At 27.7% G+C, this 18,875-nt stretch overlaps 1 protein-coding gene across 4 annotated transcripts; it reads left to right on the forward strand.

The window, feature by feature from the left end:
• Positions 1 to 11,549: 11,549 nt before the first annotated feature.
• On the forward strand, positions 11,550 to 17,847 carry LOC8280825 (telomere repeat-binding protein 2). 4 transcript variants are annotated; one of them, XM_048375122.1, is made up of 10 exons: positions 11,550 to 11,928; positions 13,417 to 13,601; positions 13,706 to 14,540; positions 14,639 to 14,872; positions 14,968 to 15,030; positions 15,135 to 15,214; positions 15,541 to 15,782; positions 16,348 to 16,665; positions 16,842 to 16,905; positions 17,394 to 17,847. In XM_048375122.1, exons 2-10 carry the CDS (start codon positions 13,521 to 13,523, stop codon positions 17,565 to 17,567), a joined length of 2,091 nt encoding a protein of 696 aa, XP_048231079.1. In that variant the 5' UTR covers positions 11,550 to 11,928; positions 13,417 to 13,520; the 3' UTR covers positions 17,568 to 17,847. The 4 variants fall into 4 exon arrangements, with proteins under 4 accessions (XP_048231079.1, XP_048231082.1, XP_048231080.1 ...); XM_048375125.1 differs by having other exon boundaries at positions 14,977 to 15,030; XM_048375123.1 differs by having other exon boundaries at positions 13,417 to 13,595.
• The last annotated feature ends 1,028 nt before the right edge of the window (positions 17,848 to 18,875 follow it).

Consider the following 18,875-nt stretch of genomic DNA (forward strand, 5'->3'; position numbering starts at 1 on the left):
TTAAAATATTTGGATTGAGATAATTGTGTCATTTATACTAAAAAAATTAAAAAAAAACTAAAGATAAATATAAATTACATTAATTCTCTGTTTTTCTTATATCTTTAATTATCCTTTATCAGAAAAACAATTCACCTAATACGTATTTTAAATATTATAATAATTATAGAAGCTTATTAATTTAATCATAAAAGATTGGATATATTTATCAATTAATTTTTCTTAAATATAAATAATCAAATTTATTTATTTTTTCAATTTGAGATGTGTACTTATCATTAAATTAAATAGTTGAAAGTGTTTTTACCCATTATTTAATTAGCACGTGTGCTATGATTTGTTTTTTTTCAAATTGCACAAATATTAAGAAATTTATTTTTTTTCCAATGAATATCATTATTTTTATTATTTTCTTATTAAAACACTTTTAATAAAAAAATTTAATACGGTGTACGGTAATTTAAATAATAATGGACTTACCAATTTATCTATGATTTTTAAGATTTGAATAAAAACAATTTTATATAAGAACTCAAAAAATTATATATTATGGTATTTGATTGGAGTATTTATAATTGTATAAAATTAACAATTTATTTATTTTATACTAAACAAAATAATTATAACTTTAGTTTTAAAGAAAGAAATATTTTTTACCTAATCTAAAATATACTTCCATTTATATATTAATGATTTACCGTCAGAATAGAGAATATGCAACTTCATACCCATCTATGGCTGTTGATTGGATTCATTAAACTGATTTGCTGATGCAACATTAGTTATTCTTTTCTTGTATGAAGAAATAAGGCTTAATTGCTAAAAAGATTTTAAATTTTGTTTATGTTATCAAGTTTTTAATATTTTAACGTTAATATTTTAATATTAATTTCAATTTTAGCATTTAATAAAATTATCCGTCCTAGCTTGGTGTGAATTCTGATAACAACAAAAAAATAACCAAGTCAATATTAGAATTGTTGATTCGTCTCATTACTAAAATATTATCATTTAAGTACGTAATTAATTTTTTCTTTTTTTAACTTTGGAGTTCATTAATCTTAGGTGCTTAAACGGTAATATTTTAATAGTAAAAGTGCTGATTCAATTTCTTATTTTTATTATTGTTGCCAGAGTTCATGCTATGATAATAAATTTTGTTGATAATTTTATTGAAGATTAAAATCGAAATTAATATTAAAATTTAATATAAAATTAAAAATTTCAACAATACATGCTAGATTTGATAATTAAGTGTAAAATATAAGATTTCTTTTGACAATTAAACAAAGAAATAAAAATGGAAAAGTTTACAAATTTGTTACAAGATCAATTTTTAAAGGTGCAACAAACAGAAAACAGCAAAGTTTACAAATTGACCAATTATTTTTATTGACAATTATTATATATATATATATACATAATGGGTATGTGATTGAGTTCCTTTTACGTCAAGAAATCTCTAAATTCCTTCAGCTTCAAACTCTTCCAAACCCTCACTTAACAAATATGGGTTTTTCGTTGTTTACCAGTTTGCTTTTGTTCAGGTTTATAATATGATTTAGAATAGCTATAACCCCATTTTACATCATTATTACCAAAAAAACAATGATTTCCTTATGCCACACATATTATATTTGTGAATCACATTTTAATTTTTTTAATAATTTTTATCTGTGTCGCTCTTCCAATTATTATATGTATTACATATTTAGAGCATTATTTTAAAGATAAATTTTAACCTCTTAACTAATATTTTTATTCTTTTATAAATTATTTTTCTATTAAATTTATTTTTTAATTTTTTTACCTTATTTTAAAACTTAAGAAAGAAAAAAAATTAAAAAGCAAGTGTGGATGCTAAGGGCTTGTTTAATAATAGAAATCTATGTCAATTTTCTAGAAAATTTTTCAAATAAAAATAAAAAATAGAATATTGTATTTACTTGTATTTTTTAAAATGAAAATAGAAAACAAGTTTTTAACAAATTTTTAAAATTATAACTAAATTTTGAAAAAAATTTAAAAACAAGCTTAACGTGTTTTTTTATATTTTTCTTTATATAAAAAGTTACTTGATTTCAAATGAAAACGAAAAGTTCTCATTTTATTTATTTCAAATCTACCTTTTATATTTAAAATATTACCTAAATAGAAAATAATTTTTTTTATAAATTAAATATGGTTTATAAATTTTTTATAAAAATAAAAAAAATTATTTCCTTTAAATATTAAAAAATGAATATAAAAAAAATTCTCTATAAATAAACATATGCACTAAAAAGCTCAAAAAAAAAAAACTAAAACGTGAATTTGTCATCACGCCAAAGTCTATTAGTTAAGTTTTACATTCATTCATTTACTTAACTCCAAAACAATTAATTGTTTCAAATTATTAATATGGTAAAGTTCAATCAACTAACTGAATATTTTTAATTATGTTAATATTAATTAAACTCAATTATAATTCTACTAGTTGGGTTTTATACTTACGCATTTAATTAAATCCCACTGTAATCAATCATATCAAATTTCTAATAAAAGAGATATTCGTGAGAAAAAGTAAATATAAAGTGGTAACTATAATTTCATGATGATATACACTTTAGATTAAGTTAACACCTCAATTAGAATGCGGCTTTGCCTACTAATTATGTACTTAATAAGACTTGCTATTATAATCTTTGGATGAAAAAGCAAATAAACAGAAAGATGCATTTATAATTGGTGCGGACAGATTTATGCAATAAACAACAAAAATTGGCCGCACTTTTCCAGCTTTCTTGGGGGAGAATCTGTTGCCCTGCACGCTTCCCCCCCCCCCCTTCGCCTGTCATTCGGCCCCCCCCTATGCTTCCATGTCCAAACAAACATCACCTTATCTCTCTCTCCCAATCCCCATTGTGCCCCTGCCTTCTCGAATCATTTATCACCCATTTCTCAATCGTGGTATAAAGAAAGAGGTCACTCCAAATTATCTATTAAACTTTTAGCAAAAAGAAAATAAAAATAAAAGTTCTTTTAATTTTTTTAACGGTCAAATACATATTTATATCTCTAAATTTTAGTTATTTAGTCCGTGCAATACTATAATTTTAAAATTAATTTAATGGACACTTAAATTTATTTTTTTATAATATATTAAGACTTTTTGACATATATCTTTATTCAATATGTCCACATATATTGCACAAAAGTATTTAGATACTACCAAAAAATAAAATTTAAATGTATGTAATATTAAATTGAAAATTAAAAGGTGTTTTAGATATTAAAAGATATAAATTCAAGTGTTTGTTAGATTAAATCAAAAGTTAAAATGTTAAACTGACTAATCGATATAAATTCAAAGGTATAAATATATATTTAACCTTTTTTTATCTATTATATTGATAAGAAAAGGTGGAATTCAAACTCGAGTTTCATTATAACTAATACTAAAACTCGAATTTCATTCTTAAATAACTCCATTGGATCCAAATTATTTCTTTATTTTAATTTTTTAATATTTCTTTTTCATATTTGTTATTATATGTTAATAGACTTATTAATTGTTTCTTTTGTGTTATCATATTTAATATTTTGTTACACAATATTAAAAAAATTCAATGTCTCTTAATTGTAGGAAAGTTGTAAACATTGTAAATATTTTTTTTATACCCAATATTATATTTAAGATTTTAGCATCCATAAAGTATCATATGACTCATAAAAATAACAATTTGAGAAAGAAATATATAAAATAGCTGTTGCCTATAACTGGAATTTCTCAAGTTCTTCTGAAATGGGAGAAATGAAATTCATTTTAAATATACACAAATTGTGGATACCATAGATGAGGCAAAAAGATAGAAAATATGGTCCACAAGATTGATAAAACTTATGAGAATAAAAATAAATAAATGGTATTATATTAAATGAATTTGCTTTGTTTGATTGACAGGATCACATTGACATGAGCTGGGGAGGGTTTAACAGATCATAGCTCAAATGATAACATGTTGCATGTCTCCTCTGCTACATGTTTACCAAGATTGAGCTGGACCAAATCTCACCATTCTTATTACTCCATCCATTTTCATCAAAAGAAATAAATTCAAATTCCCTTTTGTTTGGTTTTATTCCTTTAGAGTGTTGTGATTTAACCTTTTGATATAAGAGATTATATGGTTTCTTTTGTAACACTTTAATACTTTGAAAATTATATTGTTAGCAATTTATATTCAAATTCATTAATATCGTTAATAGTTTTGAAAATTAAATCTCAAACGAAGTCTAATCACTGCAAAATCGATCTTGTTGGATAGATGATAAAATTTGGTATTTTTTAGTCTAATTAGATCATTCAAAATTCGTCGAAATTGATTAGAATTAAAAAAAAATCAAATTATGATACTATTTTAATCTTTCTTTGATTTTTCTCTCTAAATTGTATAAAAATTGATATGAGTAGTCTTAGATGAAAGCTAAATTGATAAGAAATAGAAAATGGTGGTGGAATCGCAACCTATTAATACTAAATGAATGAAATATAACTATTTAATTAACGGTATTAGTGAATTTGAATATAAATTATTAACGTTTCAATTTTGAGAGTGCTAAAATATAAATAAATAAATAAACACATAGAACCTCTTATATAAAAGATTAAATCAGAGGGTTAAATTTTGTGCTATGTAAAAAGATTAAATTATACTTTCCCCTTCCTTCTATCATGTAAACAATTAAGTCTAAACATCACAGTCACATGTACTTTTGTACAAAATCTTCCTTCTTTTTTCAAATATTTACTTCATTTACTATTTGAAGAATTTGATAACAACATGATTCGAACTAATTTAAAATACGCTTGAGATTACCGTTGGATATTAAGAAAAAAATTAAAGTCTTTTAATTCAATAAATTATTTCTTATGAATTATTATTATCAAACTCACTTTTGAAAAAAACATCAATTTATCTAGTTCTAAACAATTTAAAAAATTTAATTCTTTTAAAGCATTTTTATCAACCGCAATTCTAAATAGAATTTTTAATAATATAAAATAATAAAGTTTTTAATTTTATTTTATATGCCTGCAAAATAGCTCTAGCACAACTTTTTTAATTAGATAATTATTTCTTATAATAAGAATCTTTATTTTCTTCATTTTTTATTTATAATTGTCAAAACATATATATCTTTTTGAATTTTAAAAAGAATATAATAAGTGATGTATTTTTACATAAACAGACAATTCAAGTTCTGTCTAAGGAACTGGTCATGGTCCTATTTTGGTCATGACCGTGGTCCTGAAAAGGGTAGCATCAGTGCAGGACAATTTTGGATCATAACCAACCATAACTTGAATCCGAATTAAGTAATGTATGAGTACGGTTGTAAATAAATTATTGAAATACCAATTTGGTTGAATTTCAATTATTTTTAACCATGTAAAGATTGTTAATAAACATTTTAGCATTTGATGTAGCTTTAATGCATCAGCTTTTTGCTAATCAGTAATAATTAATTAGTAAAAGGAAGAATGATTTCAGAAATAAAAAATATAAAGTAATTTTGTTTAGGTAATGTTGTGCTTTTTATAAGGGATTATAAAATTTTAAAATTTATTATTTGATTAACAAAATATGAATAAAGGGTCAAATATCTCTTGGAATTTGTAGCTCATGGATAAATAAGTCCAATTTCAAAACTATTTTAGTAAATAGATCCATAATCTCTATTATTTAAAGGCTAAATAGATCTAAATTTTTAAAAAATTATAAATATTTCTATCATACTCGTTATTTAAATTAGTTAAATAAAATAAGATTTAACTAATATTAATTTTTAATATTCAAAATAAATTCAATTTTAATTTTTAAATTTTATATGTTAATAATTATTGTATCTATTTCACTATCACCGTCAATTTTGTCAAATCATCATTAACACCGTTACCATCAATTTCATTAATTTTTTAGTCAAAAATTGAATTTATTTGACCTTCAAATAGAAATTATGAACTTATTTATAAAAATAGTTAAAATTAAACTTATTTTTCCATAAACTACAAGTTCAGAAGGGTATTTGATATTTTGTCTAATAAAATATATAAAAGTTTATAAACTTTTTTAAATTTCTCCTTCATTAAAAACTTTCTATTATTAGGGTTAATGTAAATAATGATAATTGTTGACATTTTCAAGTGCGATCACGATCATTAAACATGTTAAGGGAGCCAGATTATTTTTACTTCTTTAGCTAAGCTGATACAGTTCTGATAAATTCTAAAGATATGCCAATTTATAAACTGAAAGATATTAATTAAGAATTGATTTAAAAAACTAAAAACCTCGTAATGAAAGAGCATAAGAATTTAAATAATGAAAAAAATATGTCTAAGTAATTTGTAAAAATTGGTCTATTATAAGTATTAGTCTAGTTTGGCTAATAGTTTGACTAGTAAGAAGATGACTACTCCATATAAATGTATAAAATTCAATAATATTTATATTTTAAGTACTCTAAAAGCTTCTTCAACCGCTTCTTGCACCACTTTCTACTTCCTTAACCTCTTGATAATTGCATTTCAGTAACCACCAATAATTATCCAAATATTTCTTTGTCCGCGGATAAAAAAATAAAATATCGACTAGAAAATCATATCATGGGATATGATTTAATATGTGAGCTTTTGTAAAATTTGAATAAAAATAAAATCATTTTTTATATGGACCGACAAAATAACTGGACTTTTAACTAAAGCTAATTTTAAGTGTGAACGCTCTTAGGAATGTTTAACTGGGTTTTATAAAATCTCTTTTTTTTTTCCTTCTTCTTTTCATTCATTAGAGGGTCAATAGGCTATGAATTACATAATATGGAGTAATAATTCTCTTACATTCGCTATAAATATGAAAATTTATCTAGTACAGAAGAGATAACTCAAACTCGAAATCTCTCACTCTCAAAAGTAAAGGTTTTTGCCACTTGAATTAGATCTCAAATGTTAAATCTCTTATTCCAATAAATACGAAAGCTTTTCAATTTAATATTTTACAAAAAAACAAATATTTTGTATTTTATTTCGTAAGTGCCTTTAAAATTCATTGATTTAATTCACATATTAAACAAGATAAAATAAATGAATTCATAGAATTTAAAAAATTTATAAAAATCTGAATTTTAGAATTTATTAAATTTAAGTGTCTCATTCTAAATGAATCCTTATTGTTTGTAATTTGGGTGTTGAATTTATTTAATTTAAAAGAAAAGTATTTCTTTAGCTTGAGCATATATCTCTATTATACTCAAAATTAATAAATGAAAGTTATATATTACATTTATTTATTTGTAGTTATAAAAGTAACTAATATAAATTTTATATGCTATAAAGTAGATGACAATTTAATTATTATATTCATATTAAAAAAATTTATGATACTAAATTTATGTATTTATTTATTTTTATATAGTAATAAATTAAATAGTTAATATTAATGTGTATTAGTATGTAAAAGAAGTAGTATGGATTTAAATGGGGCAAAAATCAAAAAATGCCCCAATTGGCACTTGAAAAAGTTCGCACTGCAATCAAAAACCATTTTGATTTTACAATTTGACTTTCTTCATATTCCTCTAATTAAACACTTCCCCTTTTGTATGTCGAAAAGATTAATTAAATAGTAAACACTTTCCTTTTTCATACTCCTCTAATTAATTAAATATTACTTTTAAAAATTAGAGTTATTATTTAATTAAAAATATAATTTAATAATTAATAAATTAATATAAAAAATAATAAAATTACACTTAAATCTAAATTTTATATATTGAAAATAAATAAACATATTAAATAAAAATTTAATATATTAAAATATAATCATACATTACCAAAAAGCTTGTCTACCATCTCTAATAGTGATTTAAACTTAATTTTTAAATTATTATTAACAAAGTATAAAGTAAGTTCATCTTCTTGTTACTCTACTTCTTATATTCTATGCATAGACATTTAGATTCTGAATAAACATCTACACTTTATCCTCCACTAATGTTGATTAATTTTTATTAAGAATTTATACCAACTTTGGGATAAGGGGAGGATACAGCCATACAGGCAGTGGGTGGAGGCCTTGGCCCTAAAACTTTTAAAATTTGTTTATATAACTTCTAGGATTCTTTTTATATATAAATTACACTTCGATATTAAATAATTAAATATTTATTTTATCATTTTAAATTAATAAATTTATGTCAGTTATTTATCGGTTTGATGTATAAATAGGAATATAAATTAAATATATATAAAAAATTTAAATTATTAATATATGTAAGTCGATATATTAATGAATTAAAAAATATTTAATATTAAAATTAATAACTATGAATTTAGCCTTCCATATTTAGATTAATTTAAATTAGGTAAATATTTACTCACCGGCTCAAACAACAAATTGCCACCTAACTTGAAACCCTCCCTACGCATTACCCTTTCATTTTTAACTTGGCAACCCGCTCTTCTTGCTAGCCACGTGTCAGTTCCTCCATAAATATTTTGACTTTCTTTTTACATGAAATTGAAAAGAAGACACTAACCCATAAAATAATTTATTTATTTGGGTCCAAAATATTTTCGACATATTATTCAGATCATTTTCATGTTTAAAGGGCCCACCTCTACTTTCGGTCCCACCACTAACCCCACGCCCCTTATCCTCTCCCGAACATAACGCCGTCATCTAACTTGGTGCTCTACCTGCCACGTAAAACCCCACTCCGTCAACGTTGTCTCTGACGGAGATTCCCTCTCGCCGTCACACTTTATTTTTTTCAATGATGGTGCCCGTATTATTTTCTAATAATTTCATAATTACACAAAATATTTTATTTTTTTGAATTCTTTTATTTTTTAAATTTTGTGTTGTTTAGACTGAGATAATAGGGACCAAAAAGAGACCAATGAAGACCAACTGTTGTGCCACGTAGGAATATCATCTTCTCTTTTTATCCGACGTGGCACGCAGACAGAGAAAAAAGTAGACCACAAGTTTCCTTGGCGAAACCGGAATTGAAGTGCGGGACATGCTTATCGGGATAACTGCTTTATTACTTGTCTTGTAAATTCCGGAACTCCGATTTGCTTTAAATGACCTATATGCCCCTCGAGTGTTTTTCTTTTTTCTTTCTCAAGAAAGTATTCATAAATGGGATAGAAAAATTACTGCCGTTGTTGAGAAAAGTTAACGTACAATTTGATCGAAATTTATAAAATTTATTTATAAATTTAAAATTTATATAATTCTAAATAAAATAAAAATTAATTTAAATTTATATAAAATTAATTATAACTAATTTAAATTTTAATAAATAAATAATAATTTTTAAATAAAATTTAAATTAGTAAATCAATATATTTTATAACATAAAAATATTTAATCTAACTTTATATTTTAGTAAATCATGATAAATTATTTTACAATTTTTATTTGGCAACTCATTATTATTATGTTATCTATGTTTAATAATGTGAGCTTAAAATATATCAATTCTTAATTTTATTACTATTAAATTGCCATAGAAAAATGATTGGTATATTAACGATTATTAAATAAAAAAATATTTTTTAAAAAGAAACTTAAAATTAACTTAATTAATCTTAAATAAACTAATAAAAGGAGTATTAATTGTAATGTTTTATTCATAATTTACTCTCATAAAATCTATCATATTTAGACAATAAATTTTAATATATCAATGCAGATTCAGACAAAAAGAAAAAGAAAAAAAAAGTGTAAATTAGAAGGCTCTATTTTATATCCAAGAGGATCTTTGCCATTTGATTGGAGGAAGAAAGACAGAATATTTTAAGAAAATAAAAATAAAAATAAATTAAAGGTTTGGATCTGCAGACACGTGATGAATAAACAACAGATCCAAGTCATACAGTTGTGTACGGCCAACTGTATTATTCCTAAAACTTATAAAATGTGTTTTAATTTTGATCAAATTTTTTCTTTTTTTTTTTCTTTTCCTTTTTCTTAGAATAATTTCCATTTTAGGATTTATCCAAAAATTCTCATCCTTTAACAATTTTTATTCTTACTCTGGTGAGTGGATTTTGCTTATAGATAATTAATTAGTATTATCTTGATCGATTTATTAATTTTATATCTCATTTTATTAATTCAAATTAGAATGATTTATATAAATTTAGAATTATTTATATTTTTTATACGGATGAATTCCGCAGTTATTATATATTACTAAGTAAATTAATAAAATAAATAAAAGAACAATAAAAATAATTTATTTTATTAATAAATAACTTGATATTATATAGAATCGGTTAATTTAATATTTAATTTTATTAATAAATTATTAAAACTAAAATAATATCAATTATTATAAATTTATAAGATATCATATATTCGTAACACATTAGAATAACTTCTCATTGAGTCATTTTGATTACAGGTCACTTTAATTGACATTATAAAAAAATTGAAAAACTTAAATTCAAAGTATTTTGTTATGTAAGAATAAAAATATAAGCTAGTTAATTATTATTTAAAAAGTCTTTCTTTAATGAATATTTCCAAATGAATAATTTTTAATTTTTTTCAGATATCTTTACAAATTATAAATCAATCAGGATAATTTTATTTGTTCTGAATATTGATAGTTATAATATAATAATTAATTATTATTGATTATATGAACAAAAGTTATTTTTAGAGTTTTTGTATAAAATTATAAATTTAATAGAAGTAAAACTTTTTATTTTTCTTAGAATACTTTTTATTTTTTGTTTGCTACTTGGGTTACTAAAAATTGGATAGGGATTAGTTACTTTTCTAAAAGTTAGACATGCAAGTGACTCAATGGTGTAAGTTGAGCAAAACTTTCATAGCAACATGTTTCATTCATTTAATGTTTTTATAATTTCATCACATATATTTTTTATTTTATCAAAAGTCTCGAGCAGTGGATTATATAATAGAGATAGCTATTTTTTTACACTTGTCAAAAAGATAAAATTTCACATAGTATAGAAATAAAAGCTTGACCTTTTATTTTCTAAAAATAATCGCTACTGCCACAGGTATATTTTTAGTGTTTTAAAATTTATCTATTAAATATAAAAAAATAATTCTATATTTTTATCATAATATATAATACTCAATATTAATAAATTGTACTCTTTTATAAATAAAATCAATTGAGGACGTATCACTGTAATTTTTTTAAACTACTATAGTTCTATCAAAAAATTAAAATGGGTAAGTAAAAATCTGGCTTATTTTTTGTTATAAAATATAAGATAAAATGAGAAAGACAAGTTCCTTCTCTAGTGATCCAACGTTTTTCTCGATCATAAAAATACATATAGCCACAGAACACAAACTCAAAAAAACACGTGTCATAATCTTGGAGTAACTAAAGACTCTAGTGGGTCATCCATAAAGGAAGAACCGGTCTTTAGGTAACTTGGAATACCGGATATAACAGGTAACTTAGAAGTAATTACCGATAGGTTCGGTGACAAGGGGTCAATGGTATAAGCGCTGGGGGTTTAAGCAAAAGGTTGGGTGGCTTTAGAGGGTTTTGCAATCAAAGAAGTTTAGAGAGAGAGAGAGAGAGAGAGAGAGAGAGAGAGAGAGAGAGGCTTTTTATTTTAATTTTTGTCTGGGATATTTAGAGAGAGAAAGAGAGGAAATGGAAATGGGCATCCTTTGAAACAACAATTTATTTTGAGAGAGAATTATGGGATAGAAAATGAGAGAATTGAAGGGAAAAAATGAGGGGAAGTGTTGTGTGAAAGAAAAGGGGAATTGGGTTTTCGTACTTTTGGTTTTTGATCTCTGCATTTACTTCAAAATCTTGAGAATTTCTCTTTGTAAGGATAAAGGTTTGATCTTTGAACCAAAATACCATTGTTAAGAGGTGAGCCATGGATTTTGACTCACAATATCTGTGCAAGTCTCTGTTTTTTCTGGTTGGGATGAGGTTTTTTTTGTCCTTATTTGGGTGTTTGGTTCCGGGAAAATGAGGAGAAAGGGAAGGAAAATGTGAATTTTGGAACCAAGAAAACGTTACAAGACTGAAAGTTTTAAACTTTTCTTTTTCTCGGAAACAACTCTAAAATGCCAAGTGGATTTTGTTTTATTGGATGGAATTTGTTTTTCTATCATCCTTTTCTTCTGTTTTCTGCAATTTCTTTATGGATTTGCTCTTTAATCCACAATTCCACTTTCAGTTGATTTGATCTGGATCCTAGAGTGGGCTTCTCCTTCCAAAAAACAAAACTTTCAAAATGATATAATTTATGCTTTACAAATTTTGAGTCCAGGATAAAGATACAATTTTTAACATATAGTTGGACCATAAAATATGATTTTGATTTGTGCAAGGTGGATCCTTGTCGAGGGTTTTAGATCTTTTGGCCTGAATTTTAACAGAATTTCCTGCACAAGTGTCTGAATTGATGTTTTTTTTTTTGAAAAATCCTCTTACTTGGATCCCCCATATCAGGGTTTTGTTGTGGTTTTAGTATTTTTTTTTATAAAATTCTTCTGGATTTGAAAAGAAAATGAGGCTTTTGATTTTTGTGTCTAGAATTGACAAAAATTATGGAGTAAAGATTTGTGGGTATAATTGTTTTTTCATTTTCTTTTTCTTATTCTACCTCAAACATGATATCAGCTCTCGTTTTTTACGCTGATTTTTCTTTTTTGTTTTTTAAATTTTTAATTCCTAACTTATTACCCACAGAATTTGTCATTCTTTTCTCTTACATAATTCTGCTTGATTATTTGTTTTTCTGTTTCATCTGGTTGTTTGTAGTTGTGCACTTGTTGGTTGTAGTAGATCACGAGGATCTGATCATGGAAATTCTACGCTTTGCTTATAGTTTTGTGCTTCTGTATATATTCTATGGATTATGTATGGTTTGAATTGAGCTGCAAGGAATAGGGGACTCAAAATCATGATCAGATGTTTAGTTCTGATGGAAGTCTAGCAAATCATAGTTCCATATTGTCAATTCATTACCAAAAGAAAGGATTTTGATTGCTGCAGCCAAGCAACTGTGGAATTAAGTTAACGGTGTATTTTGTTTCTTCTTTCTTCTTCTTCTTCTTTTTCTTTCTTTATTTTTTTCTTTGGTTTCTACTGCCTTTAAAAGTTTAAAGGAGTGATCTTCTGTTTGATGCTGGTAGATGGGTTTTACTGTACCATTTTTAAGATTTTGGTTCTCATGTGGTTTGTATTTGGTTTTATTCTCTATAGAGAAAACCCCTTTCTGCCTAAAGTTTTAGTGATCCTACGTTCTGTTTTTGAACTTTCTAATTATAGAAATGTTTATCAGTGCTCTTATCTATCAGTTTTACAGTCTTCAAAACCTCATCTGATGCTTACGTTATTTGTTATCAGTTAGGTTCTTATTACTGGTTTGGCAAGGTTTGCATTTCAAAATTATTACCTGGATTGTTGTTTCTCCATATCTGATGCGTCCTTCCTGGTATGATCCCTGAGATATGGTGTTACAGAAGAGGTTAGACTACGGATTCAATGGCTATCAGGTTCCTCCTACACCTCGAGCTACGAGATCAGTTAGGGTACTTCATTCTGCTATTGTTCTGTGTATGATAGTCTTGATTCGTCTGTCCATTTTCTTGTCCATAGTGGAAAGTCTGATCTATATTTTATATTTCTTATATAGAGGAGAGGCTCCTTCAAGAAGAAAGTTGAAGAGAGTCAAACGTGTGCATTTGACTTATTGGCCATTGTAGCTGGAAACTTGTTGCATGACAAAGAAAGTACTCCAGGTTCTAGTAATACATCAGCTGACAAAAATCAGTGCGTGGCTGTCAATGATACTGTTAAAAATAAATGGCAAAATGATGAGAAAAATATGAAAGTTGAAACTCAAGATCAAGGAAGCCCTGCCAGGAAATTTTTTATTTCTGAGCTTGTCGCACAAGATAATGAACAAAATCATTGTTCTGATGACCTCAATTTAGGAGTAGCGTCTGCATTGGCAACTTCTGATTGTGCAGAGAGATTTGATGCTGAGAAGTTGGTGAATGGAAAAGGCAAGAATGACATGGGGTCATTTGCTAGTAAGGTAGAGGTAGGCTCTTCTAGGCATAGGGAGTTTGATGGTTGTAAATTAGAGGGTGAAACTAAAAAAATAATAAAAGACGAGCCCCAGAAATTTGGGAAGGTGATAAATGGCACTGTGGCTGATATGTGCAGTTTTGATGATCCACTGGTCTGGGATGGGAAACCTCATGCACATGTCAGTTCGGACAGTAGTGCCAAGACGTCTTTGTGTGGAAACCATGTTTCCCATGGCTCTTATCCCGCAAATTGGGATGATCTAATTGTAGATAGAGATGATGACGAAAACTCTTCTGGGTGTACTCACCCTAGCACCACAAAAAAATTCTTGAGGCCAGCGCCACGTATTGGAGATCGAAGAATAAGGAAAGTTTTGGCTTCTAAATACTGGAAAGTAGCTCCAAGGATGAAGGATGGGACATTGTCTAATACAGGTAAGCTGTTGCTTTATGTTCTAAGATATTGCTCATTCTAAATTTCTTGTTGGCTGTTATGTTCCAGGCTACTAAATTAAGTCATTCACTTTTTCTAGTGGAATTTCTGTGGGTGCATGCAGGTGGTGATTCAAAGCCTTTTTACCACAAAAGGAAAAACTATTACAAATATCAGAGGTCTGAAAGGTTATATCCTTTCAAGAAGAGGAAACACTTTGGCTATGGTTCGCAATCAAATTTTGAAGGAGCAATTAGTAGAGAGTTCATTTCTGATTCACCCAAGAAGGGCAGCATTGGAGATGCTGCTGTTTCCTCTCCAAAGATGCATGGAGGTCTTCTTCTTTTTCTTTCCTATATCTGGTTTAGTTTCTGTGCATATCACAAAAATTCTATTATCTTTTGCTGAGACTCCAAATTTGCCTTGTAGCTACTGCAGCCTCATCTTCAATTGCAGGTCAACGCAATTCATTCCAATCAAGGGATTCTCATGGTATGAGAATCTTTCATGGAGTGATTCATATGTACTCTTTTTACTTGATTGGTGTCTGGCATTCAAAGAGGTTCTTACATGAAGGTGTATTTTCTTGTTCACAGTGAAGCTTAGGATAAAGTCTTTCAGGGTACCAGAGCTATTTATTGAGATTCCAGAAAGTGCAACTGTTGGTTTATTGAAGGTATAATGATTTTGTTTTTAATTATTATAATATTAATGTGTATAATTTATTTGCTAGTTAAGTTGTATTGTGTAATATGGCTAGATGCTAAAGAAAAATTTACCTGGACATGGTTGTCAATTTATATGTTTAATAAATATATTTACTTTTTGTGCGGATTTGCGACATGTTGGCATATCTATGTTTATAATTTTGTAAGCATGCATGTATATGAGCCTATTGTATTATCCAACTCCTTGATGAGCGCTATCTCATAGTAGGTCTTTTTCTTTAGAATGTAGGTGACTGGTCTCTTGAATTCTGATAATGTTTCATGTTTTTCACAGAGGACCGTTATGGATGCTGTGATTGCTATACTTGGAGGTGGATTGCGTGTTGGCGTACTTCTTCAGGGGAAGAAGGTTCGGGATGACAATAAAACTTTAATGCAAACTGGAATTGCTCACAATAATCAGTTGGATGCTTTGGGTTTTAGCCTGGAGCCTAATCCTTCTCAAACTCCCCATTCTTTGAGCCCTGGATCTTCATCCTTTCTGCCTTCTTGTGACACACCACAGCCTTTAAGCAGGTAATTGGAAGTATTAACATGTTGAGATCTCGACGTCGATTCTTATCAGCTGTTTATGTTTATAGTTAGTCTCTTAAGAAAGATCCATTTGTGATAATTATTTTGCCTTTTATGCACCTCATAATAAGCTCTCAGATATATTGAATTTTTTGAAGATGACTTTCCCCTGATTGACAAATAACAAGATATTTGGCAGGGAAACATGATCCAAGACTCTAGCATTTTTGGAAACTTACTTGTTCTCAGCCATGTTTGCTTCCAACTAAGGAAGCAAACTACTGTACTATGAAGAAAAGCAAACTGTTATAATGTGGCAAAGTTCTACCCCTTTGCATGCATGAAATTGTTATGCAGAGCTTGCGATGTTTTGCAGCGTTGAGTTTCTGAGAGATATGATTTCATTCTCAAAAGAATTAAATTATGTATATGATCATCTGAATATGTGTTTTGAGTTCTGAAACTTGTGAACACTGAGACAAGTATTTTAAAATTTCAGGTTGAGCATTTTTTTTCTCCAGGTCTAGATTTATGGTGCACCAATAAGTCTGATGTTTCTTTTTACTAGGTATCCACCTGATCCAAGTTTGGTGCATCAAGCCACATGTGGTGGTTCTCCTGAGCCTCATTCAGCTAATTTAGGGAATTTCATTGAAAGTGACCATGATTCAGCACCCTTTCCTAAAGATATGTTAGTTGACAAAAGCACAAGTGACTCAAAAGCTCTGGTTCCTTTATCAGAAATGAATATGGAGGCACTAGCTGTGGTTCCTGCACATCGCAAATCAAAGCGATCTGAGATTGTGCAACGCCGAATTCGTCGACCTTTCTCTGTTACTGAAGTTGAAGCATTGGTGCAAGCAGTTGAGAAACTTGGAACTGGAAGGTAATTTTGTTATCTTGATAATTATCAGCGAAAGAAACTTGGACAGTCATGTCTGCAGCTGAGATTAGCTAATTTGGTTTGCTTGGAATATTTTATATAAAACCAGTCCCTGAAATTGTCTTATCACATTTGAATTTTATGAAAATAATTGGAATAGTTGATATTTTAATCTGCAGATGGCGTGATGTCAAACTGCGTGCCTTTGACAACGCGAAGCACCGAACTTATGTGGATTTGAAGGTGAGTTTACTCAGTTTTCACTCTTCCAGCTCATATCATCTCCTAGATCTTTTTGGCTTCCCATTTGTTTGCCTGTCTTTACTTTAGATGGGGGTTTTAATGGTTTCCAGATGGTTGAACTTTAAATCTGTTCTTCTAAAGTTGGAAAATGCATTTCTGAGTCTTGGATAAAGATAGTTTAGTCTATTAAAAAATACAGTTGCTTGTAGAACAGGTAACCGATTAGATGGACTTTAAAGCTTTTCAAAGTTTCTGGATCTTATCTGTAAATTAACAAGGAATCTCTTCAGTTCTAATCTTACACGATGTTTCTTCTATATTTCTATTCTCCTTTCTTCTCTCTTCAGTACCAACATGCCCTTTACCAAATTCTCTAATTTCCCACATTCCCTTTTCGTGTTACATGAGTTATCAAGGTAGTAGATGACTAATTGAATTTTCTTGGAAAGCAAAAAAAGGGCAAAGATGAGTTGGTTCTTTTTATGCAGGATAAATGGAAAACACTTGTGCACACGGCAAGAATATCCCCTCAACAAAGGAGGGGAGAGCCTGTCCCCCAGGAGCTGTTGGACAGGGTCCTGACTGCTCATGCATACTGGTCCCAGCAGCAAGCCAAGCAGCAGCTCAAACAGCAGCAGCCGGAGACTTGCCTTCTTCTGTGAAGAGATGGCAAGCAGACAGGCTAGTTGTGTTTTTAGAGAAGGAAATTCTGTGTATTTTTGTTATTATTGTGTAAAAAGTTGGTGACATGATGACAAAAGGGAGAAATAGAAAGTGGGCTTGAAGATATCAGCTTTATTGTAATATTGTTTCTTGGCGCTCAGCCGTGATTCTTTTCCTGCTTGGAGAGGTGCAATGGCTTTTGTAAATGGTGATGGAATAATAAGAGCTTTGCTAACGGGATTCATCTGACAAGAGATATATTGTTCTTTTATCTTTTCACATTCTTTCCTCCATTTTCTTTTAATGAGCTTTCAGATCATAGGAATTCAAGTTTCTTGTAGAATTTGGTTCTGTTATTCTTCTTCTATGGAATGTTAAAATGCCCCCTTACCCATCAGCTGTCAGAATTTAAACCTGATTGCCTTGAAAGTCTTGGGAAAACCAAAAACCATATGTATCAGTCTTGATTTTTAACACATTTGTGGAATGTCGCATACTACAGTTGCTGGGTGTTGCAAAAATAGATTTTCAAATATTTTTTATTTAATAAATTTGATTTATTTTTATTTTTATTTCCTTATAAGAATAATTTTTAAAATATAAAATAATATTAACAAACTAACTGTTAGTTAGGTTGGAAAAGGCCATAAAGAAATGGCACGTGATTGCATGTGTTTGATAATGCACTCATTCAATTCAGGTTTTTATTTATTTTTCTGGTAAAACTTTGGAATTTAGTTTGGCCCATCCAAAAAACAATAATTAAGAGAGTTTGGTTTCAATTGTTTTAAATTTGAGAGTTGAAAAAGGCATAGCAGAGTGGAAGATATGTGGGGTCCAACAAGCTTTGCTTTATCATCTTCCATTAATATTTTTATTTAATAATGCTTGACCTATTATACACTGTTATTCTAATTGCTAAGTGACTGGTTTCTCTGGTAAATGGACCACCTATTTCATATAAATAAATTCTTACTCTATGATTTAGAGATTAACAAAGCTATTTGCACTATTATCATTTCACAATTTATGTATTTTAAATATAAAAGTGAAGGTTAAAATAGTTGCTGAAAATATTAAAGTTTAAATATTATTAATGAAATTTTTATTTATTATAATATTATATTATGGAATTTACAATGAGATCAAAGCTCACAATAATGAACAAGATAATGGACCATCCAAGTGGCATTACTCTCTATTTCAATATAATAAAGTCTATAACTTGTAAATATCAATTTAATATTTTGTGGGATTTTGGGTCTCAAATTGTATTCTTTAATTTTGAAGGGAAACCAAAATTGGAA

Source organism: Ricinus communis, chromosome 1 (genome assembly GCF_019578655.1).
Source record: "Ricinus communis isolate WT05 ecotype wild-type chromosome 1, ASM1957865v1, whole genome shotgun sequence".
Taxonomy (NCBI): domain Eukaryota; kingdom Viridiplantae; phylum Streptophyta; class Magnoliopsida; order Malpighiales; family Euphorbiaceae; genus Ricinus; species Ricinus communis.